Genomic DNA, 25,725 nt, shown 5'->3' on the forward strand with positions numbered 1-25,725 from the left:
TTGAGCGTGGCGAGCGCATTGAGTCTCTCAAGGCATTCCCATGCCAATTTTAGAATTTACTTGATTGGACCTAGTTGCCTTGATTGCCGACTGACTGTCGGTAATCAGTTGCAGGTTTATGCCGAATGCCAGAGCTACGTTTTTGCAGTTTGCCTTATTACTCCAACGTGTTTCAAATTTTTTATCGAAAGGAAACCTGGTTGTTATGTTATCATTTGGTATGGGGGTACTGCCTAGAAATAATATCAATTTTCCGTTGATTTAGGCAGCTCCTGGCCTCACTGATACTCCCATTCTGAAGATCGCCCTCCTTGCCTGCAACTGTATGTGAAGATGAAGAGAAGCCATTCAGCAGATCGGCCTCCTTGCATGTAACTGTATGTGGAGATGGAGAGGAGTTAATCCCAGAAGGATCTCCAGGGATGTCGTTGGACATATCCTCATTGCTCCACTGATGCAAGCCAGTCGGAGTTTTTCTACCTAGATTGCCGCCTCATAGGTAATTATTGGCTTTACCATTGTAGTGTATATCCAAAGTAGTATCTTCGGAGTGGAACCACATTTTTTTCCTGTTATGCACTTGCAAAGCGCTCGTAGCTTTCCGATATGTGTTCATTGATGCAGATGGCTGGTTCCCTGGTTTAAGTACCAATAATTTTTAGTCCAGCTGTTCCATCACATAAGGTATCTTCATATTTTTCCATGCACATTAAAACAATGTCGTCACTGTAACCCTGGACGATGCCACCAGCACATCGTGTGCAAGGGCCCGTAATAGTCAGGAACGGGTGTACCTACCGCATTTGCCTGAAGGTTGCCCTAAGCTTACCTGCGGATCAGGGCTCGTTCTGAAAAAGGTCGCTGACGACCCCTGAAATTGGGTAAAAATAAAATTCTTTGCATAGTCGTGCAGATTTGTTTTGTCAGGATAGAAATACTATGGCCTAGAACACAGTTGTGTCTTTAATAACGTTACCTAATAACTAAAGATTCTACCTGGATTAGTGGATCGCTCACCATGGGCAACAGATAACATTTCCTGCAAAAAAAAAACAAAATTGCTCTAACTCTAGCTACACTAAGTACTTGCTCTAACCAGAAATCGAGAGTACGGCAACCAAATACTCTATTTTATGGTAAATATAAGACTTGATGAACAACAGAAAACAAACAAATAGATTTGTGGCAAACTTAAATTCCGCAGCGTAAAGAGATAAAAATACAAAAAAAAGACAAAGTGACAAATAACACAAATCATTGAAAGTAGATATATCCTTTAGTGTTTTCAGTAATGAGGTGTGCCGAACAAAAGTTTCCAAGAATGTCATACGGGCGTGTGTTGACGGACGCTTCCGAGGAACTACACATAGAGGCGAGCTTGGTTATGGTTTACCACCCCAAGCAAGTTTACCGTTACAGTGGAAATAGGTCTACATTTTTCATCTAATCCCATCAAGTATGAATGACCGCGTCCTAATGGTTTATCAATTATGCCAGCCTTCCTAAAACGTTACGACCACTTTAAAATGTCCCATGGTGAACATAAGTGAAATGGGACTAGCACCGTGAAGAATCGTTTTGAGCATTGTGACACAGAATGTTTTTCAGTATCGGCGCCCAATGTGATCCTAATAATAAAAACGAAAAGAGAAAATACATATGTAACATATTTGGGGGTTGTTCGCAGAAAGATAAAAGTTTCATAGCGAGGCGACCTCCAATGTATAAATACCATCTGTTGAATATTGTTCTCGTATTCAGAACGTCCTCCAGCCAATTTATGTAATGAGATTTGTATAAATCCAAGGTCGTTTACGGCATAAAATTTTTCAAAGGAAAGACTGGAATTTTCCACATGCTTGGACAGGATTTTTATTAGGCTTTAACTGCATTGCAACATAATTTAAGAACAAATATGTAACAGATTCTGAAGGAACTATTTAAGGGCCCATAAATTTTTTGGAGTGCCCATAAAGAATCATCAGAGAAACGCCAGTATGTGAATAATTCATTAAGACTTCATATTAAGGGGGTCATCCCGTGTGCAGGCCGTTTTTTCCCCTTTTTGAAATTTTTTGTGAAGAACTGGATAAAGATACTAATGCGATTTTTTCACCATATATTTATTAACATCTTGAGCATACGTAATAGCATAGTTCATTATTGAAATACAGAGCAATTTATACACCCATCTCCAAAAAGCTGCTGCCACGCTAGAGGGCACTATAATCATTTTAAAGAAAAACAAGTCGGAATACCGGAAGCTCGCGCTTCGGGTATAAAGGTTTTGTGTTCATCTTATCTAAGAAATTTCAACTAACATTTTTCTATCCGTATACAAAACTACGAGACATACGTACATATTACAGCCGTAGATGTTACGTTCACCCTAAACAAACAAACTGCCTATTTTCGAATACTGTATACATATAGGCACGTATATAGATTGATCGTACCCATATTTCCGATTTACTCCTAATATCTATCTGAATTAGGCACTACCCGCAAAGTCCATTAGCACGCATATACTATATACCTACATACACACATGTCCCGTTGGAATAATTGATATTCATATACAAATGATTAAAAAACTAAAACAAAATAATTCTTTTCCACCCAATTCATACGAACTTACTTCGTTCTTGTATTGACGAATTGATATGTGATGATGACGTCATGCAGGTTGTAGAGTGCACGAAATTCACAAAAAATTGTAAAGTTTTACCCCCTGTAACTTTGTTAATAATAGTTAGACTTTTTTGAAACTTCACCAAATTGTGCATTGTATTCTTCTTTATACACATGCCAAATTTTGTACTTCTGGGATGAACATAAGGGGGGTGCCGGGTAAATTTCCAAAATGTGGAAATATACTATTATTAACTTTATTTCTGTAAATATCGGAACCGGATATATTTTGAGGCCTAGATTTCGTAGAGATGCACTACTGCGATTTTTTTCAGATTTTTCGCTTGGATAGGTTCTGAGAACGAGACCTGTTACACTTTTTGATGGTCATATTTTGAGCCCTCACTCCCCTATGTTTCACCCAATATCAAATATTGAACCAGTTTCGGAAAGTACTAATTGAGGCCTTTGGCATTTGGTGCCCCACATGGCTATATTCTGTGAAAAAAAATTTTGCACCCTCCTTTCACTTGTATGGGGAGCCCCCCCTTAAACTTAACACAAAATGGCGTCAGTTACTGCATGTAAAGGGAACGGCAGACCACATACTCCTACCAATTTTTGTGACGATCGGTCCAGCCGTTTCCGGATAAATCGGCTGTGACAGACAGACAGACAGACAGACAGACAGACAGACGGACAGACAGACATCGAATCGATTCTAATAAGGTTTTGTTTCACACAAAACCTTAAAAAGTAAAGGGCATTTAACGAGCAGACTTAACTACAGTCCGCAAACTAGGATTATTAAAAAATATTAGAAGCTAAATTTTTGGTGCTCAGTTAAACTTTTTTTGCGAATTTTGGTGTTTTTTTAAGAATGAATCGCAATTATCCTAGTTTGCGGACCGTAGAAATATGTTCTGAATAAGTCGCGAAAATTTCAAAGAATTTTGATGGATAAATATTGTAACACATATTGGTGGCAGCAGATATTCAATTTGCGGTTGCGATAAAAACGCATTTGAAAAGTAGAATGTCATTTTTAGTCATAAAATCTTAAATGATCATTAATCTGCTATACCAGTCCATAAACCTTAAATTTATTGAAGAAACACATGTACAGACTTGGCTTCAATTCTTATCCTTTTAGCGGCGTCATTCAAACGCCATTCGGATAGACAAATACGCGCTTTATTACGGCGATCGAGATAAATCTGGCATGTAACTTATCATGTGTTTAACACTATAATTTCTGAACGACTATCAAAAATGACATTGTCCATATGTTCTACACTATATTCAGATACACTTGATGCAAAAAAAAATCGATTCCTCGAATCCGACACACGGGATGACCCGGAATGAACAAAAAAATCTACAAACTCCGCTGCACTGTATAAAATCTGGAAATGCAGTTGGCTCAATACCAAGATAAATTTGAGACAGTTCTTTTGTAAAGTTCTTTTTGTGTTATTTTTAATAGAGTAGTACATGGGAAAGTGAACTCCACTGTTACTGGAAAGCTCCAAACCGTCATGAACCTGCCTGCGACGTATCATCGATGTACACTGGCTTGATACTATTTCAAACGAGACAACTTGGTCGGCGCGTAGGGCAGTTACCCTTGAGCAATGTGATCGGAAGGCGGAGGTGGCAGTGGATAGTTACATATGATAGTATTGACCCCCTGCAGTATTGGCTACGTAATGCAGTGGAATACATTCTCCCAAAATGACCGACCATTTTGGATCATCTATGGAATGGTCAACGCACATGCTGAATTTGGAGGCCATATCATATTCATGTCCCGGCTTCGACGTCTCCTATTCCATGGAAACATGCACTTCGGGTCTATGGCGCATTAACCCCCGAAGGAAATTACGACAACTTTCATGATAACAGAAACTGGATATCCGGTAATGATCGGTCTCCCGGAAGTGATCGAATCAACGGGGAAGATCTCAATGAAGCTGGTCCCTTGGGGGAATACTAAACATAAAGAGAAAATTACGTTTGTACAAGTAGTAACCTCCTATCTGACCGCTACCGAGAGAGTTTAGTCTAAGGATGGCAAATGTCAAAGTTACAGCTTATTTTCCTGTCCTGTCCTGAGATTACACATCTCATAATATTTCTAGCGATTAAATTATTTGAAATATATAATTAAGACTGGCTTTTGCTTAGCACAGATCAAGGGAACAAGTGGGTCTCGAAATATCGGTATTTGCAAAATTGATAAATAATACTAGCGAAAGCAAAAGCAAGTCCTAATTTTTTTAAATTATTATCCTGTCTCCCTGTGAAAAAATGGGAAAGCCTGAACCGAAGTCAAGATTTAATAATTTAGGTTTTTGCGACGGGGTCCTTGATTTGAAGTGTACCGATAAGGCTACCTTAAAGTGGCTCCAGCTATTACTTCCAAGTAGATAGGTCAAGTTCACTATTATTACCACAAAGCTGAGCATTATGAAACGTGAACTACAGATAGCGAAATCGAAATCGAAAATAGAAGAAAGGACGAGACGAAAGAGACAGTTCCGGGCGGTTTCTAACAGAGATGAGTCTGCTTAGCTGGACTCTTTTTAAGAAGCGGATGATATTTCCCCAAAATATAGAGCTGGGTGAATACTGACTCTTTTGGAAGTTTGATTGGGCGGCAAAAGTAGAAATTACAGAGCTCGCTGTTCCTCCAAATCTTTCAACGAGAAAGTATTGTAAAAAGAATTGGAATATTCCATGACGCAAATTTACTAGGCTAAAACTGCTATGCTATCTTTTGAACATCTCAAAGAACCTAGTATGAATGACATTTATCAAGCGATGCAAAAGAAGGTTATAGAGAGACTAAGACGACATCTAAAAGAATAGGTTTTTAGCATTTCTTGCTCTGAACCACGTGCCTACTGATCTGGAATCGGCTTAACATCATTTTCGCCGAAATGTCTGCATCGACTGCATTTGTTAAATGAAACCAACATGCTAATCTACTCTGCATTCCTTGATTTCAAAGATAGAGGAAGAGCTAGTACCCGATTGGGGGTTCACGCAAATTGAAGGGGATTTTAGCTGTGCGTCCTTCTAAAGATTTTGTGGTACTACCAGAGAGCCAGGTGTCACTGATACTTACGTTAATCGGATCTTCTCTAAAGTAGATGTGGACCGCATGTCTGACGACTGAATTGATTGCTTTAATTGGCAGTTGGTGCCTAAAGCATGAGCTTTCCGTAAGCAACAACCCAATTGGATTAGGACATAACGGCACACGTGTACGTGAGCGTGTAGAAGACAATATGGTCAGCATTGCGCTCGCCCGTGATTCACAGCTCACAGCTCAATCGATTGGAATCCGACATACACTCACGATACGTCTGTCCAATATAGCTTCACTCAACTTCACTTCACTTTCATATGATCCCCGTTCATGCTTCAAGTTTTTAAACGACGCTATAGATAACGTTTGACTTTGCACTCACTTTCTTTTTATTCTAGAGATCTTTATTCCGAGTCGTACAACATAGGTAGAAAATTTTTCCTAATACCAGCACTAAGTGCCAAGTATATAAACTCGAACGATCCTACCTACATAAAAGATGGGACAATCCGTCGAGGTATACTCTTGCATGGTTTCAACCAGATTGTGTAATAGTCCCAAGATATTAAGGGAAGCCGTGAGGTACGATATCTGTAGCCGACAATTTTATGGGAACTACAAATACTTTCTCGAAACGTCAATTTTCTTTGATCTCCCGAACCAGTGCCAGTATTTCCGTTCAACTATGCAATTATGGGTGATAACAGCGCCAATAATATAAACGGAGCGACCCGTCTAATCAACTAACAGAACCCGCTCTTTCGTTATGAGCTTTTTATAAGCTCGGGTGGCGAGCAGCACACATAAATCCCGCGGTGTCAGCGAAGAGCTCCTCAGTACACAGTCAATGCACACTTGTCTAATCCAAATTCCATCCGAATATCACGGCACTATTCGCAACAGACTTCTAAGGTGGTCGTCAGTACCAGCATACAGCTTGATGTCATCTAAGTACATCAAGTGTCTCAGCTCGCACTATGCACGTAAGAAATATTTCATTGCAAACACCGACCGACCGATGCCTCTTCACAGCTTGATGTCATCTAAGTACATCAAGTGTCTCAGCTCGCACTATGCACGTAAGAAATATTTCATTGCAAAACACGACCGACCGATGCCTCTTCGCACATGGATACGCTCTAAGGTATTGGTGCCGTCAGATGAACACTCTAAGAAGGGGGTATGCCACCCTTCTATAACTGTTACTAAAAACTTTTATTAGTTTGGTATAGTCCACTCAGCATGCTGGGCGGGTAACCCTCAAAGTGCATCCCAATATTCTTTCGTTCCCATTACTGAAAAATATACTGTCTGAATGGTCTGTTGGTATTCGTTGAGTGATCTAAAAAAGCTCCGCTGGTCCTCTGCGTACGTTGAATTCTGGACACGTCTGGAGTGACTTTCGCTATACCGCCGCAAAGGACTACATACAACAGAAAGTTTCTGCTTTAGCGTGTCCAGAATTTCAACAATAAGTATCTCACTGCGGTACAGTTCCTGTAAATCCTCTGCACTTTGTTCTTCACCCGTCTGCTGACATTACCAATGCTGATTTGAGTCAACCTTTCAATGTCTTGCCGTAATGAGTCACGCCGACATTCCAGACGAATTTTCCATGGTGGATCTCTTCGGTCATTCAAAGCAATAACGCGAAAGCGAATCTTCTGACCGTGCAATCTGACAGCCGTAACTGCACCAGGATACACAAGTGATTATAGTTGCAGTAGTGACATATTAGCGCACAGCCGAGTTGCAATCTCATCATTGAGTTGAGATGGAATTCTCGGAGTTACTGGACATGCATAGAGTCTGGGAATATCTAGCTTATACGTCCTTTGGATTTCGTCCCCATCCTCAGCGGACACTTCAGCTCGACGGTGAAGAAGAGTACTTGGGCGGGTACTGACACGCGTCCGTGATTGTGTCGCTGCGAGTAATAAAGCGGTACTGGTCTGCGACTCGTTCTAATCTCTGGTGGAACAACAGGCGGTAAGATGCGGTACTGCCGCTATTTCGTAGTAGAAGCGAATTCACTTCACCCGCTGTCTATGCAAACCTGCTGAAATGGTCGCCACAGATTGCGACGAAACAGCTGCAGCAGGCGGAGTTTCTGACCCTAGTCATCTTGGCGCCTAGACATCAAACCGCCCCATGATTAGTGCTTTCGATGCCGTGCTGGCTATTATCGGAGCCCGACCCAGTCATCAGGCCAGAAAACTCCGTCTAGTTATCTGTACCGGTCCTTAGGTTTCTCCTTCTTCTTAGTTAACGGATTTGCATTTTATACCTAACTGTCAGGTGTGGTTATATCTTCTCCGGTGAGTAATCTGCAAGACTGCAAAATTCCTGTACTTTTCTCACCTACCTTCTAAGACAGTGGTGATTGCGTTCGGACTGAATTGCTGGACATCTACACAAACTTGGAATCCTTATTAACATTGTATTCTTCTTTTTTCTATTATTATAAACAATCGCCCGCTCCTTCACTTCTTTACGCCTCTTGTTGGGCCACTCCTGCCATATCTGAGCCCACGCAAAAACTTAAACGCGACCCTTGACGATAAGCTCTCTCAGTCGATATCGATGACAATGCTTCCAGAAATTCTGGTTCGTCTTGTATTCCTTTTCAGATTTTATATGCAGCAAGTGACAGGACTCCCTAGCATTTTTAAGCTCCCTCATTAGAATAAATATATGGTTTGCTGTAGTCTCTAAATAGGGCAGAATGCCAAATATACCCTTGTTGCTGGTTCATTGAATTATGCTTCAGTTTCCCCAAGCACTTCTCGAGAAGCGTTCACTACTCTGCTATTTTGCGCCACATGATTTATTGCGACCCACTAGTCATTCATCCTACGATATTAGATTTCTTGAGCAAGCAACGGAGATGTGATTCCTTTAAATGCCAAATGAGATACCCTTTTTGTCTCGGCAGGATGAGCATCGAGGTGTATAAGGCTTTATCCTGCTGAGTTGTTGGTAAGAGAGATGATGTCAGAGATAAAATGTCAACATAGCATGGAATTGAATATTAGGTATGTTTAACGGATATATACTACAAACTGTGTATAAATGAAACCATCCTGTACCCAACTATTATTACATAAAAGATCAACAAAACCTTTCAAATCTGAAACATCCAGCTCCTGGTTCCCGACTTATTTTATTTTCATTTGTTTATTTTGTGTTTCTTCCGATATTATTTTAATATTTATGATTTCATATCATCATTTATCAATTCCTTTTACTTATATAATTTTTGTTTATCTTTTGACGTTATTTACGATTCTTATTTAACTTTTTGGTTTAAACATATTAATACTATGAATATGAATTTCAGATAAATTCGTCTCCTCTCTAGCACCCGCAAAACTCTCACTAAAAGAGGTATCCTCCAATAAACTGGCCGGAGGATGCCAAGGCAGAGTGGGAACTTTTAACGCCGTGCCTTACCGTACATTTGGGGCGGGGGAGCCGAGTCTTTTTTTATTATCACTTTCCAACTTAGCTCTCGTAATGTTATTTCGGTAGGCTTCCGCAAATCCGCCTGTTTGTGAAATTCTCAGGATCCGATGTGGACCCACGCATCGGTTAAAAGGAAGCGTGAGGGATTGAACTGCTCAAAGAGCCATGCCACATTCCCGAGTTTACCTGTCATTTCACCATTATTTTTAGGTTTCTGGGATAGCTCTCCCCTCTTGTCGTCTCCGACCACTCAGGATAGACTTTTCACCATTGCCCAAATTCATTTAGTTATTACAGTTGTCTCCTGGATGTGCAAAGCAAGAGAAAGACTGACATCAGCCGCTCGCACATTACGTCCGACACTTTTGGCAGGATTCGAGAGCAGCGATCCCTCAAATTCAACATCAATTGCTTGTGTAATCCAGCTGTCCTTCGACAATGGATCTTTCTGATCGGGTAGCAGATATACTGAGTAAAATATCGATGAGCTACATAGGTTGTCAGCTTCGCCCCCAAGGGGCGTCATAAGATCTGGTTGACTGCGGAATCATCAAAGCGGATTGATAAGGGGAAGGAGTTGAAGGCTCTATTGACCCCTGCGAGTGATGTTGGGCGTGACGCACCCAAAGTTCGATACCAAGTGAAATCCCGAAAACTTGAGCGTAGTATATGCCGGGATAAGGGAGAATTTGCTATTGCGCTGGTCAGGGAAGCGGAAGATGCCGCAGAATGCAATGATTTGTATCTCTCGATAGTCCTGTGAAGGACGTCAGCAGTCTCATCTACGAAGACGAGCAGCTGAAGAGGTGGAAAGAATACTTCACCGCGCTTTTTAACCGTATCATATCCGGTGAGGGTCCTCCTCTTGTGGATGAAATGGCTAGCCACCCTAACATGCGGATAAGGGCTGTTCCTCCAATCGAAAAGGAAATCATTTCGGCCATCAATGCATTGAAAGCACAATGCTGACCACATTGCCTCCTAGTGTACCGTTACGGTCTTGAATGAAGTGCTCTAACACACTTCAAGGCCCTGATCCAACATGGATTGTCGCGCCAACGATTATTATTATTAATGCATTGAAACGGAGTAAAGCCACGGTCACCGGCAAATTTATTTATCGCTGCGCCTGCCGTTACTGCTGATATGCTGCGCCGTATCATCGGAGCACGATAGCCTGACACTATCTTAAGCAAAGAGCTTGGTTGACGAGCAGGTCTCGCGCATACGCACTACGATCGGAAGTCGGATGTGCAATGGAGAAGGCGCGACAATTCCATTGCGGGATACGCCATGCAGTGTAATCCACTCTCACAAAATGGTGGACGAGTGAGTTGCCCCAAAGATTATTGGGGTAGAACAGCAGAGAAGTGCGAGTGTCTCGGGAAGTCGTGCAGGGAGCTGAATCGCATTTCACGTAACCTCGAACGGTGGCGTGTAGGTGTGATTGACGCGCTATATCCCACTAAGGGCCCCCTATTTTTGGCATTATTCTTGCCAGAGACAAATTCGTGCTAAATACTTCTGTCACTAGCACTTTGCAGGTGCAGCGTGAGGTGAAACTTTTCATCTTTCAGTGTGCTGTATGTCAGTTTGTTTGCCAGATCTAATTTACTCGAAAATGACTACACTTGTTGAAAAAACTTTTAGATATTTTAAGTGGCACGATTTTATGTTAAATAAGGGGCATCCCCCATTCGTTGCAAACATTTTTTCATTGTTGTTATATTGCTACATTTTTTCCAAGTACATTTTTTCGCTCTAACCTTTTTATTACTCCGAAATATCGTCAGATTGGAGAATCTTAAACCTCTCAAACCTAAAGCTCTTAGTTTCAGATTTCAGTTTGTTCATGGATGCTAAATTTATCATCAGACTATGCTTTCTACTCCAAAAGCACCGCTTTGAGAGAATTTACTGACAATTTGTGCATTGTCTTCTCTCTTTTCTTTGTGGAGTGCAGAATGAATGATGGGAAACGACTGTCTTTCCAGCAGGCACATTTCTATAATAAATAATACATTGTGTAGTATTTCAAGATTTTCGCAAATTCGGACAGTAGTCCTTCATAAATAATTCTAAGAATTCTACGGGGGTGGTATCAAAACCTTTCGTTAATCCGTGACCTCAAAACAACAATGCGATGTTCATGGAAAAGTTAATAGAATTTCACTCCCGTCTCGACAAATATTTTCAATATCCTTTATACATATCACCATTGTAATCCCATACTGAGAAGTGACGTACAAGTATTACAGCAGCAGAACGCGTATAGTTTTGCGTCATCTTTTATAAAACTGCCTGCGCAGTATTACGAAAAACTCAATTTTTTCACGTACTCTTATATATCATATTCAAAATGTGCTAGGGCTCGCCCATCTATTTACATCATAACCTCATTAGCTGTAGGGGGTAACACATCAACTTATTGTTGAAGACCAGAAAGTATTCTCATAGTCATATCAGTTTCATAGAAAGGCTTGATATTTCTCTGAATGGAAAGGAGCTTCCAATGGTTTTGAATGCCAAAAGGTGTTGTTGAACTCACCTCGAAGCTCCAACGCAATGCTTAACACGGAGCAAACAGATCGGAAACTTCATCCAATATAGGAATACCAAAGCATATCATAGTACATTCCCGAGCAAATATATTTTCATAAAGAGATTGTAACGAGATGATTCCTTGTAAGATTCCTTTTACAAAGAACATTCGATGCTGCATTTATATTCACTCGCATGCCATCAACCTTTTCCGAATACTTGAAGTGTATATCTGTTAACAAATATATTTTCTTCTCTCTTTTCATTCAGAATATTTGGATCCATACATCAAAAGGGTCAGAAGCAGGGCTCTCGATCTGCAGTCATTTCAATCCGTCCTTAAGATAAGTATGTCACATCCCCTCAATCCGGACTTTAGGTAAATCACTTAATTTTGCTCTTAGTGCTGCTTGTGTGTAGTATCTAGATCCTTACTACGAACTCCTTGATGTCATTTTTATATCACAATATGAACATAGTGCTCCTTCTTCGCTTCTTTCAGAAATATCTGCGATAAAATAAAGGACTCTTCCAGAAAACCCCCTTTTTTAGTACCATATCACGAGAAAGTCTTCGATAATCTGTCGGTAAGTATTTTTTTTTGCATTTTATGAAATCGCCGAAGAGATGGAACAAATCCTAAAGAAGCCTCTAGTTAAATTGCGGTCGTTGAACTTGAGTATTTGGAAACTCATTCTAATGTTTGTGAAATTAATAAGACATGAAGACGGGACTTTCATTTTTACCATGAATACTTTTTAGGGAAACGCCATTGTATTTACTCTTATCTACTGTATGTAGATATTTGCCGATTACTAATCAACGCTATCTTGAAATTTGTAAAGAATGACCGTTTAATGGAGCTACTAAAATATTGTCTGATTCGTGGAAGTGGCCGGTATTTGGAATAAAGCAAAGCTAAGTACATGCCAACGTAATCCCAATGAGCTAATTGGTTAGCAAAGAAAAGCATTATCATAATCATCATCATCAACGGCGCAACAACCGGTATCCGGTCTAGGCCTGCCTTAATAAGGAACTCCAGACATCCCGGTTTTGCGCCGAGGTCCACCAATTCGATATACCTAAAAGCTGTCTGGCGTCCTGACCTACGCCATCGCTCCATCTCACGCAGGGTCTGCCTCGTCCTCTTTTGTCCTCTTTTTCTATCATAAATATTGCCCTTATGGACTTTCCCGGTGGGATCATCCTCATCCATACGGATTAAGCGACCCGCCCACCGCAACCTATTGTACCGGATTTTATTCACAACCACAGGGTCATGGTATAGCTCACTCGTCGTTATATAGGCTATGGAATCGCCCATCTGCAGGGAGGGGTCCAAAAATTGTTCGGAGGATACGCCAGGAGTTTGATGAACTTAAAGGTGATGATAATCATTTCTCCCAGGGTCAGGTTTAAGAGGACACATGATAGAGCATCCGCTTGTCTTAGACCGTTGTTAATGTCGAATGGTCTCGAAAGTGATCCTCTTACTTTTATCTGACCTCGCACAATGGTCAGGGTCAGCCTAATCAGTCTTATAAATTTCGTTGGAATACCGAATTCTCTCATGGCCGTATACAGTTTTGCCCTGGCTATGCTATCATAGATGGTGCAACTGATCTCCATATTCCAACAGTTCCATCGCTTGCCGCAGGGAGAAAATCTGATCTGTTGTTCATTTGCCCAGAGTGAAGCCTTTTTGGTATGCGCTAATGATGTTCTGGGCGTATGGGGCTATCCGGCCTAGCAAGATAGCGAAGAATATCTTATAGATGATACTCAGGAACCTGATACCTCTATAATTGCTGCACTGCATGGTGTCTCCCTTTTTATGTATAGGACAGAAATGCCTGCTGTCCCACACCTTGTGCATAAGTTGATGCACCGTTTGGAGTAATTGGTCGCCTCTATGTTAAACCTATTCGGCTGTAATTCTATCGGCTCCAGACGACTTAGGATTGTCAGGCCGATGAATTGCACGGACTGTTTCTTCTATACTTGGTGGTGATAGTATTTGTCCGTCGTCTTCAATTGGCGGGACCTCCAACTCGCCATTGTACTGGTTGTTCAATAGCTCATCAAAGTACTCAACCCAGTAATATGCCCATTCTGTCGGAAATCAGATTTCCCTCTTTGTTTCGGCGGGATGCGTATTGAAGTGTATAAAGTTTCAGCCTGCTGATTTGTTGGTAAAACTTCCATACCTGATGCGTTACTCCCTCTACTTTTCGAGTTCACCGTCCTGTTGGTTCTGCCAGGCTTCCTTTTTCCGTCTATGAAATCGCTTCTCCCCTCGATGGAGATCGTGATGAGCTTACGCGCGCCCCCGCGTCCTTTGAGAATTCAACATTACACAATATACAGCATTTTTTCGTTTCGTTGCTAGCTTACATTCATCATCGAACCAGCCGTTCCGGCTTTTTTTGCGACTGGGGCTAAGTATGTAGCAATGATAACGTTCTTCAGGTAATTGTGAAGATTATTTGTTGATGCTCCATCGCAGGGATCTCTGTTGACTGCGGTTATTGTGGCATCCATGAGTTCTTAGCAAAAAAAATTGCGAACTCTTGACCGCGTTCGAGAGAAGAATCCTTCAAAGAATATTTGGCCCCCTACATAAGGATGGACAATTCCGTAGCCTACATAAAGACAAAATCTATGAGCGATACCACGACCGTTTGGTTGCGGATGAACTCTGGCTCAACAGGTTGCGGTGTGCGAGCCAACTAATCCATATGGATGAGGACGATCTAGCAAATTTATGTCACTCAATGTATGTGTGGGATTTCCTAGTTCTCATATGTCCACCAAGTTTCGTTCGGATCGGTTTAGCCGTTTTGAAGAAAAGTGCCTGTGACAGACAGACAGATAGTGAATACATTTTAATAAGGTTTTGTTTCACACAAAAACTTAAAAACCAACCGAATTCGAATTTTCATTTCAATCTGAATGTCATTTGTAGAATACTAAGAGTCTAAGTTTTTATAGCACACTTTTCCACAAATCGGGCTGCTTTCCTGGTAATTTTCTGGTCAGGCGACTATAAAATTTCGCAACCTACAATACTCAGCTCTAAAATGAACCCTGTCCAACCGTAGATGTCGCGATATCTTCCTCCAATATCAAGATGATTTTGAATTGACTTTTTTGTGAATTGTTTTGTTTTTGAACTAACACCTACCGTAGGAGGTCGTTCCACTTTATGTATCACTTTGCAGGTTTTTTTAAACCTTTTTATGACTTGGTGAATTGCATTCACCGAAACCGCTACTTTGTTTTTGTACAGAAATTTTGGCCTATTTCACAAAGTGAGGACAGGCAGCGTAATGTTCAATTTTTTCCATCATTTTGTCATTCACAAGACGTGGTATTGCCAATTATTAATTCCGTTTCGGATTCTGCTGAAGAGTACAGAAAAGTACTTATTAACCTAAAAAAGTACCGAAAAATGAGAAAAAATACTGAGGTACTGATAATCCTCAATAGATAAGTTTAGGGCCTTTGGTATCAAAAAGTCAACTCTGGACGGTATCTAACATAGAGTGCTTAAATAAACGTTCAGAAGTGTACAGACTTGACTTGTGAAACAAAATCTTTGAATTGATTCGGTCTGTCCATCTGATTTTTACGTAGGACAATCGGACGATTCATTAAAACCTGTAGTTCCTGTATCTACAGTGGCCGATTAAAAACTGAGTCAGATCTTAACTCGTCTCCCCGTGGTTTCGCGTAGTGCACATACTTATGATCTGGATAAGTTTGCGTATCCACCGGCCATTCTTCACCTGGTTCATCCCGCGTGCCACTCAACCATTCGTTCACCCATTTTGCTTTTTCAGGCTCGCTTCCAGCTTTCCGTACAAGCAGCTTATTTCATCGGCTATATTATAATATTCACTGGAATCGTCCCCGAAATCACGCATTCTAACTCATAAGAGCGTCACGTGTTTGGAGAATGCTTAGCCGATACGCAGCTTAAAGCTGTTTGCGATTTTCCACGATTTTTATCGCTGACGCCCACATTGGTGGCGCGTATAAACGAACAGAACTGATGACGCGCGATAAAACTAAACGTTGTCCTTGCTAATGTTCAGTTGATGGTCGCCGTTTTCTGCCCGGTAAGTTTGAAGTAGCTTTTATAGATCAGCTTGGCGTTCAAGGTTACTCCCAGCTATTTCAGCGATGGCGAACAATATGTGCGCGTATACCAATTTCAAGAGTTTTGTGTTTAAGCTGCTTTGTAACGAGTACCAACCCCGCCTTGCGTTCGGCAAGCTTCAAACCGAAGTCTTCAAACCAAGATTTAATCGTCCGTATAGTCTCGTTCACATCGATCGCTACCTCGTCTGGGTTATGACCACTCAAATGTCATCTGCGAATCCGACGACAACGGCTTGCTTAGCTACTGGAAGCAGTAGAACACCATCATACATTAAGTTCAATAGCAAAGAACCCAGAACGGGTCCCTGCGGAACACCTATCGTTATATCGTACGCCTTCAGCCCTTCGTCAGAAGTAGCCGAAAAATAACATGTTTGTGCCGCGATGAGCTCTTCGATAATACGGTTCCATTTGGCATAATTCAACGAGTTCTTGATGTCATAAGTCACCATTCAGTTATTCAGTCAGTATTTCCCTTCGTCAAAGGCTTTTCTGGTTAGTTGAAAAACCACTTTGGTAATCTCAACAGCCGGCCGAGCCTTCCGGAAGTCAAACTGCCTATTTGATAAATAACTGCAACTATCAGTTATTGTATATAGCTAGTTGTAGATTATCCGCTAGAGAACCTTGCCTATTGTATTCAGAAGACTGATAGGTCTATAAATTGTTGGTTCATCTATCGGCTTACCTGGCTTCAGTATACCCGTGCGAACATGCTTGGTGCCATTCTAATTGCCAGTTTCAGCACTTTATTGGCAAATCGATAAATAACGGAGGCTCCGTTCGCTATTGTTCCACCAATAATTGCGATTTCACTTTGGAGACTGTATGCGTCTTGGCATGGAAGCAGAAATGTAACCTTATCAAACGATCTTGATGACTAACCTGTTTCTGCATTGATTAGGTGAGGACTTATTGTTCTGGATCAAGGGTAATTAATATCGCCTGGCGATCACTGAGCGTATATTCTTCGCTAACATGCCAGTGTAGATGCTTGACCAGCGAGTCACTTACGAAAGTAAGATCTACGACGAAGCCTTTATGTGTTTTCGTCTGTCCGTCACATGCACTTTTCTCAAGAACGGTTATATCCATTGACGCGAAATAGAAAAATTGGAATTGTGTAACACATGCGATAAATTACATTGCTGCACGTTGAAGGGTGAGTCCCCATATACCTTAAAGGGGGATTGCAAAATTTATTTTCATCGCATATATTATGTGGGGTATCAAATGAAAAGTCCTGAGGAGTACGTTCTCAGAACCTATCCAGCCGAAAAATTTGACAAAAAAAAAACCTGATATCAAGGCCTCAAAATACTCTCCTCTACGATATCTGCTCAAATAAAGTTAGTAATAGAATAGGCACTATACTGGAAAGTTCAGTCGAAATTCTACTATTATTAACAAAGGTTTAGTAGGTCAAAGTAGCCTCTTTCACGATAAATGAATAAACCCTGAGAGATAAAATGTCAGTATCACATAGAATTGAATATCGGATATATTCAACGCACGTACACTACGAGTTATATATGGTATGAATGGAACCATCGTTTACCCAAATATTCCTCAACAAAACCTGAAGCGCCGAGCTTTTAGTTTTCGACTTGTTATTTTTTCTCCAAAGGATCTGGGAATTTTTAAATGTTACTGGCCTGATGTGCCATTTGTGGGACTTTTACTACAAATAAAACCTATTTATTTATGGGTCTCCCTGTTTCGATGTTCTTCATCTTAGGTATTGGGAATATGAAATTCCTTGAAATAATAAAAACTTGTCTTTCCTATTCGCTGCATGGCATAGCCAGCAATGGGGTTGTTTGCCCTTTATTAAAGTCAGATCTATCTATGAGGAAAGATGTCATCTTTCATCGAAACTCTTCATTCCCTCCTGTTTTATGAGGGTCGTCAAAAATTCTGTTTTATTCTCAATCTGAGACTATGTTGCATGAAGCAAGATCAGCTTCTCGGTGAGATGCTAGGAAAACATTATTTCCATAAAGCAATGTATAGGGTGCTAACGTTGGAGGTCCCGTGCAACAGTGTCCATAACAAGAACAAAGAGGCGTGGTAAAAGGACGCTTTCTTGATGAACACCGACAGAGACACAAAGCGGTTTTAATACAGCTGCCACACTTTGAACTTGACTTTTTGGATCGTGGTAGCGCAATTTAACCCAGCGCATGAACTCTTTAGGCTCTATGTGTTGCCGTGGAGCATACCAGTTAAGTTTGTGTGGCATACGGTCGAACACCTTTTCTAAATCCAGAGGTGAAGATGATGCTTCTCATGGTGTTTCTAACGGCACAGCGTGTATTGCGCTAGTAGTTCAGGAGTTCTAGTTAGATTGATTCACTACTATTTTAACGATATCGTGAATACGTTTCTCAACAATGCGTCCAAAAATCTTCAACATCCGGATCTGACAGTTACGTTCGCCACCCTCATTGCGGGCACCAAACCTTTTTCCCCCATGGCAGTTGTCCCCGTTTGCTTTTTCACCTAAATTATGGTTAAGATCTAAGTCGTCTCCTGCTGACGACTACAACAAGCAAGTTATAGTTCGTATCGAAAAGTAGCCAAAAGGCATCTTTCTTCGGCATTAAGTCGACCTATTTGTGGGGCATATGCGGAGAAGAAGTGAATAGTGCGATCAACCGGCGTAATAGTGAGCTTCATTAGCCGCTCATCAAATCGCTCGTCTTCTTAAATTGCGTCACGGAAACCCTCAGAGATTGCATTGCCAATACCATATTGAGTGTGTGGACTACCAAAATAGAGAAGTTTTTAACCATTTTTACCGCGTTCGCGTTCTATGTCGCAGTTTTTGCCACGACACCATCGAGTTTCTTTTTGGAAGGGCTCCGTCTTTCCAGTGAGGGTACCAATATTGAGCGTACTCACGTATTGATGCCGTCCATGCGTGAAGAACCCTTGTCTATTTTTCGACAGGACCGGGGCCCGTCCTACCGCGTCGACGAATAATTATTTCTACGACACTTTGCGTATCCCAACACCCTTATTCTTGGTTTTTAACGACATTTAATCCATTTTCCTAGGCGACCTGTCTCAGGACCTGATTGAGCATAGTGGGGCAACTGTGACTATATTTGATTTGTCTCTAATATCAGCATTTTATTTTTATTTTACTGAGGATAGCACAAAGTACGTTGCCTCAAAATTCCTCTCCTTTGATTGGGCTTGGGACCAGCATGCTACATAAATGACATAGCGGCCTTATGATCATATATTGCTCTAATTATAGATATCAATTTCTCGATTATATCTTCCTGCATACATTATTCCAAATACACTACATTGACCAATACGCCTTCGGGGTTCTTCTTTCTAACCTCGCTTAATCCCGGAATGTCTAGACTAGGCCCTGCTCCTTTTCCAAAAATTTTTGGGATTCCCTTTGGCGAGGCTAGTATTTTACCATTATCAACTTATGCATCGGTATCTCTACCTGGATGTATTTTATCTGGATCTTTTGTAGGTTTTTCGGCAATATAGACTCTGAGAACTAAAACTTCTTTACATCACAGTGGCTGCACTTTGAGTCCCAACTCCACTATTTTTGGACCTATATTAAGAATAGGGTCACTTTCGAAAAGGACTAACTAAGCCCACTCATTTGAAACCCCACATGTATATATGTACCATATATATGAGAGTTCCCTATATAAGAGGGAAAATTCTTTCAAAAGGAAAGAGAACGGAAAAGCTTCCTCTGAAGTTATTCAATTGTATGGTAACCGCAATCAGGATTTATAAAGAATGACTACGGAACGGAATCCGTAAACTCGCAGGAGAAGCTAGAAGCTTAAGGTTGATTTTGACTGTTTGCAGCTTCGAGGTCTCGACTTTTCTTCTTAGGAAGACTTCAACCATTGGAATGTATTGAGATTAGTAGATTCGAAAGCTTTGGAGAAGTTAATATAAATTATATGGACATTTTTCTTTTATCCACATAAAGTCCTACCTCTGATTGTGGAACACGGGAATCATTTCGTTTCGCTAGCAACCTACAAATTTCTAAACTTTATTGCTCCCGGAACGTCAACAAAGCCTCAGATAGAGATTGACCTCACGGACATTTGGAGCGAGAACTCCGTCAATATTGGCTAGACATTCTGAGCCTGAGTGAAATCAAATGGTGGGAAAGTATTTCTCTCCCGTTTGCAGCAATGTGCTATTGTAGTCTGGAAAACCAAGTGATACCAAGAGGCAAGATTATGACTACTGGATTCCAGGCCAGGTTAAGGAGCACAATTGTAGAGTGCTATACACCAGCTTTCGATATAGTGGCGAAGGGTGCCTTTCACTAGTAATTACACCTAAGAATCATATTGTGATTATAATGGGTGATCTGAAGACGACACCCTACTCCCGCAGTAGAGAGCGTAGCGATAATGGCGGGAGGTTTGTGAATTTTTGCAACTTCCCTCGACATCGTACAAGTCAAAAAATTGACCACTTCGCGGTTAGAAGTAGATTTAGGAGTTGTCTCCTGAATGTGCGCAACAAGAGAGCCCTGACATCAGCCAAGAAATGAATCACCATCTGATGGTCACTTGCAATCACCTGTTGGAAAGTTGCGACCCCGCAAGTTCAACACCGACCGCTTCAGGCACAGAACGGCAGATGCATTGGGCAGGCATCAAAGGTGTTCTTTTCTCGGGCGCTATCGCATTCCAAAGGGGCAGCATAAGTTCTGGCTAACTACGTAATCGTGGAAGCGAGTCAATGAACGTAAGGGACGAAAGGCTCTATTAATCCGATATCGTGTCAAATCCCGAGAATTTTTTATTGCACTGGTCAGGAAAGCGGAAGATGCCGCAGAAAGCAATGATTTCAGAAATATTCATCGCATCACGAAAAAACTTGCATCTGGTGGCTTATGCATTGTCCACATAAACATCCTGCAGATCATTTCGGAACAGTACTCGGAGTTTGGCTTGCTCTATGCGCAAAATATCATGTGCTCCATCGAGGTAAACTCTCAAAGGATTCTGGGGTCCAAAGCGATATTATTTCTTGTTGTTATCGGTGGAATTTTTCATGCAGCCCTGTCCTTAGGACGTGCAGGAATTGAATAGAGCATGACATCATTCTTCAAACAGCTCAACTACGCTGATGACATCTTTTTGCTCTCTTACCGAATCATGGACCTTGGCCAAATGGCTCTGGATTAGAGTGAGACAGAGGTAAGTAGGTTTCTTCGGGGCTAGGGTTATTGAATGCGTTTAGGCACAGAGTGTTAGACTCCCACGACAGTGCGCTGTCATCAGAAAACTACCCTGGAACCGTTTGAGAGGCTTCAAGTCACCTTTCACCAACGGGAGGGGGAGGGGAAAGTTTCATGGAACCCCTTACCATCGGGTCCCCCCACCGGTCGAGTTCAATCTTCTTCGCAATAAGAAGAGCCCGAACGTAACGCGCAGCAGCTCATAAAGAGACGTCTCCTAGTAGATATAGGGCCCGCAACATTCGCCATTAGCCGACTCAAGGCTGAGACTCCAGCTGCAACCTTGTCCGCTGCTTCTTTGATTTGCTCGAAGAAGCTCATTTTCGAGCCGAGCATTAAACCAGATTTTCTCTCTGCGGCAAGCGATCCAAAAACTGTTGGAATATGGACAACAGTTGCATTCGACATCAACAACGGTCTACGACAAGGGGATGCCCTACCATGCGTCCTCTTTAACCTGACCCTCGAGAAAGTGATCCGTGATGCTGAGGTGAATGCAAGAGGTACGATCCTCTTCAAGTCCATCCAACTACTGGCCTATGCTCATGATATCGACATCATGGGAAGAACTACCCGAGACGTACAAACTGCCTTCATCCAGATCGAGCAGGCGGCGCGAGATCTTGGGCTGCACATCAATGAGGGCAAGACAAAATATATGGTGGCAACGTCTGCACCGGAAACGAACCAACCAACAACATCAAACCGCACTGGTCAAACAGGAAGAATAAGGATAGGAGAATACAACTTTGAGACCGTTGACAATTTCCCCTATCTAGGGTCGAAAATCACAACCGATAAAAGCAACGATGATGAAATTCGCGCACGGTTGTTATCAGCCAACAGAGCCTATTTCAGCTTAAAAAACTGTTCCGCTCGAAACGTCTCACCATAGGGTCAAAGCTCTTACTGTACAAGACAATGATCTCGCCAGTCCTCATGAATTCCTCAGAGACTTGGGTTCCTAGCAAGAAGAATTGCGAACTCTTGGCCGTGTTCGAGATAAGAATCCTCCGAAGAATTTTTGGCCCCCTACATGAGAATGGACGATTCCGTAGCCTACACAATGACGAAATCTATGAGCGATACCATGACCGTCCGCTTTTGGATAAAATCCGGCTGAATAGGTTACGGTGGGCGGGTCACTTAATCCGTATGGATGAAGATGATCCCGCCCGGAAAGTCTATAAGGGCAATATCTATGGTAGAAAAAGAAGACGAGGTAGACCCTGCCTAAGATGGAGCGATGGCGTACGTCAGGACGCCAGACTGCTTTTAGAGATATCGAATTGGCGGACCTCGGCGCAAAACCGGGATGTCTGGAGTTCCTTATTAAGGCAAGCCTATACCGGATACCGGTTGTTCCGCCGTTAATGACGATGATTTAACCGTTGTGTCTGGATACCAGTCGAATCAGCTGTGAATGAGTTCCCGAATCAAATCAGGGTAATAATCTCGGGTGAGCGCAATGCTGACCACATTACCTCCCACAGTGTTCGGTAGTGTACCGTTACGGTCTTGGATGAAGTGCTCTAACACACTTCAAGGCTCTGACCCAATATGGATTGTTGCGCCAATGATTATCATTATCATTATTTAACCGCTGGTTTTGACTCTATACTCAACTCGCCGATCGATGTGGAATGCAGGGTTGGAATTCTCCTTCTAGTCAAGATGACTACTTCAATATTTTCCAGCGCAAGGCTGAAACCGATCCGCTTACCTGTCGCATCAATATGCCAAGTCTGCTTTGCGCCTGTTCAACAGTGCGTCGGGCAACAAGTGCGGGAACGTCGTCTGCATAATCGACCAGGCGCGACTCTTCAGGCATACCGAGTCTCAGCACACTATCGTAGGAAACGCTCCAGAAATCCGATATGATTTTCATCCTCCCTCTAGCGTCTCAATGAACAGGGAGCGGTCTTTCAGATAATCCCTCAATATCCGCAAGAGATAGCTTGGCACGTGGAATGAGTTTTCTAATGTGCCTGGTATCCATCTTACGGAATTGAAGGCATTTCAGACATCAAGCGTTATGAGGAGCACTATCCATCGAGATGGGCTGCTGTGTGCCCCGACTCGATGAACTGCATCTACGACCTGTATAACATCATCCACTGTGGATCTCCCTGTGGTGAACTCGAACTGCCTTGGGGATAAGTCCCCGGCATCGCGGATGCCGTCAGTGAGTCTGCTCCTGATGAGCTTCTCGAGCACTTTCCCGGTCGTGTCACAGAGGTCGGTATGCAGACGAGAAATCCGGGTCTCCTTTACCCTTGCTGATCAGCACAAGTCTGGCCACTTTCCAGCGACAAGGAAAAATCCACTCCTTCTACCAAGCGTTGAACGCCTCAAGCAACAAGTCTGGCCGTTGGCGGAACACCAGTTTGTAAACTTCCGTCGGGATGCTATCAAGACCTGGCGCCTTCTTGTTTTCCATAATGAGAACCGCTTCTTCAAGCTCTCTCATTGTGAAACCGGGGCAATCCTCGACGATTTCCGCGCTATTGACATCAACTGTTACATAACGTTTGGAGAACAATGCCCCTCCGCGGCATGGAACCCTTAGACGCCGTCGTTATCAGGTTCACCACAAAATTTACGCCGTTGTCAGCTGCGACGCCACCAACGCTACCAACGTGGCTCTAGCAACAAACCTAAGGCTTGGCATATCGCTCGACGTGTGAACAGCGCTAGTTCCACTTTCGCTACATTGTCACACTTATCTAGAAATGCAGTTATCTCAACACCAAGATCAAGTTCTATTATATGTTAATGTTTTTTCTGCGCTGCTATATGGAACTAGCTCATGAAAAATGACCGCCACTATCACTCAGAAACCCTAAGCCTTCTTGCTTTCGTCGTATTTGCCGCTTTCTTACAGGCATAGTCTTGGTGTCCTTTGAAAGTGATTTTAACGTCAATTATCACCCCCAGGTATTTGATAACCAACTTTGAAGTGATGATGTGGTCACCAACACGAATACTAATCTTATTTCTCTTCTTACGGTTGGTAACCAAGTCAAACTGAACAATCTGCAGCCACGTTTTTATGGCACTAATGGTTTGGTTAGCGTACACTTCAACGTCTCCAGGTTGTTTCGTGAGGACAACCACAGCTAGATCATCTGTGACACCGATTACTGTGACCTCCTTTGTCTCGAGAAGAACAAGGACTGCATTGTACATCACGTTCTACAGGTGCTGTGAAGATATGCTGCTTGGATCCCTCAACCTTCATAACCACCATGTACGCTGCTCACTAGGGGTTTTGGTATGCCTCTGGGCAAAGTTTCTTGAAGCAGTCTCGCTTGATATTACGTATAGCCTGCTTAAGCCTATCTCCAATTCGGACAACTCTATAATTTTCCCTCCGAGTAGGGTGAACAATGATTCGTCCATATTCTAACACTGTTCTACTGTACGGTTTTCCCACTGTGCACTTCCGTATTTATTAATCTTCTGGGAGCTTCCCTGATATCCTTCCATCAACATTGACTTCGGAGGAGATCGCAGGATTGTCGAGCTTCTCCTGCGATATCTCCCGACCAGGTGTAATCACCCCACTGTGAACTGAAGAATGACCAGTCTGTGAAGCACATTGCCGTGTTTTGAAACAAGGTTTGCGAGAGTGATCTATTCCTTTTAAATGCTTGTTTGTCCAGGCTACTTATAGTATTCGATGCAACGGTGGCCAAATAGTCCAACACCGGGCCCTGTAGTCGAGGGATGTCGACGCTGCTGCTTATCCACTCATAAAAAGCGCCGGTACTGGGGTTCCAATTCCCTGTACTGTAAATTTCTTTCTTTCTTCCTCCATATTGGTTTCTTGTTCTGGGTGTACTTCTCATAGCCAGTGTTCTCCACGGATGGGTGTTTTTTACCTACCCGACTTGCGCATAAATATGCCCATACACGCAAACCTCCAAGTACAGATATCCCATTCCATATAACAAGTGGCTTCATTTTGTGTTATGTTAAAGGGGTGGGGCCCCTCATACATGTGAAAGGGTGGTATTCATTTTCCTTTATGAGTGCCAGTGCCTAAGATTAGGACCTAGTTCTTTTCTTAATTTATATATTAACTGTAAACATACATTTCAACTCAAAATAGAGGCCATTCGGATATTCCCCCAGGTAAAGTTAATTATGGTATATTAACATATTTTGGAAATTTACCCGAGAAGCCCCTTTAAGTTCATCCTAGAAGTTCACAATTTGGTATCGGTATCGGAAATAATATAGTGCATATTTCTGAAACTTGAATACAATCCAATTATTATGAACAAAGTCAAAGAATGTCAAAATTTTGCATTTAATGCAAATTTATCGCACTCTGAGACGCAAATGATTTCATCATCACATAAAGTGAATTAATATGAGCTGCGGGGTTATTTGTGTACCAGTATCATTTATTCGAGACGGACATGTCTCATATATATGTATGTGCTAATGAAGTTTGCGGGTAGTGTACATTTGTACCAGCGGTATATGACTTAGATACAATACATATTTATATATGTATATGCCTTTGTCAATTTACCTGCGTAACATACATATGTATGTATGCGTCAGT

General features: G+C 42.0%; 1 protein-coding gene across 1 annotated transcript in view; it reads left to right on the top strand.

Moving 5' to 3' along the window:
- LOC119656503 (guanylate cyclase 32E) overlaps nucleotides 1-25,725 on the top strand; it is a 211,198-nt gene that overhangs the window by 86,727 nt on the left and 98,746 nt on the right. The window contains exons 6-7 of the mRNA XM_038062844.1: nucleotides 12,002-12,110; nucleotides 12,234-12,318. Of these exons, the coding sequence (XP_037918772.1) occupies nucleotides 12,002-12,110; nucleotides 12,234-12,318 (194 nt within the window). The remainder of the gene's footprint in view (nucleotides 1-12,001; nucleotides 12,111-12,233; nucleotides 12,319-25,725) is intronic.

The sequence above is a fragment of the Hermetia illucens genome, chromosome 1, assembly GCF_905115235.1.
Source record: "Hermetia illucens chromosome 1, iHerIll2.2.curated.20191125, whole genome shotgun sequence".
Classification (NCBI taxonomy): Eukaryota; Metazoa; Arthropoda; class Insecta; order Diptera; family Stratiomyidae; genus Hermetia; species Hermetia illucens.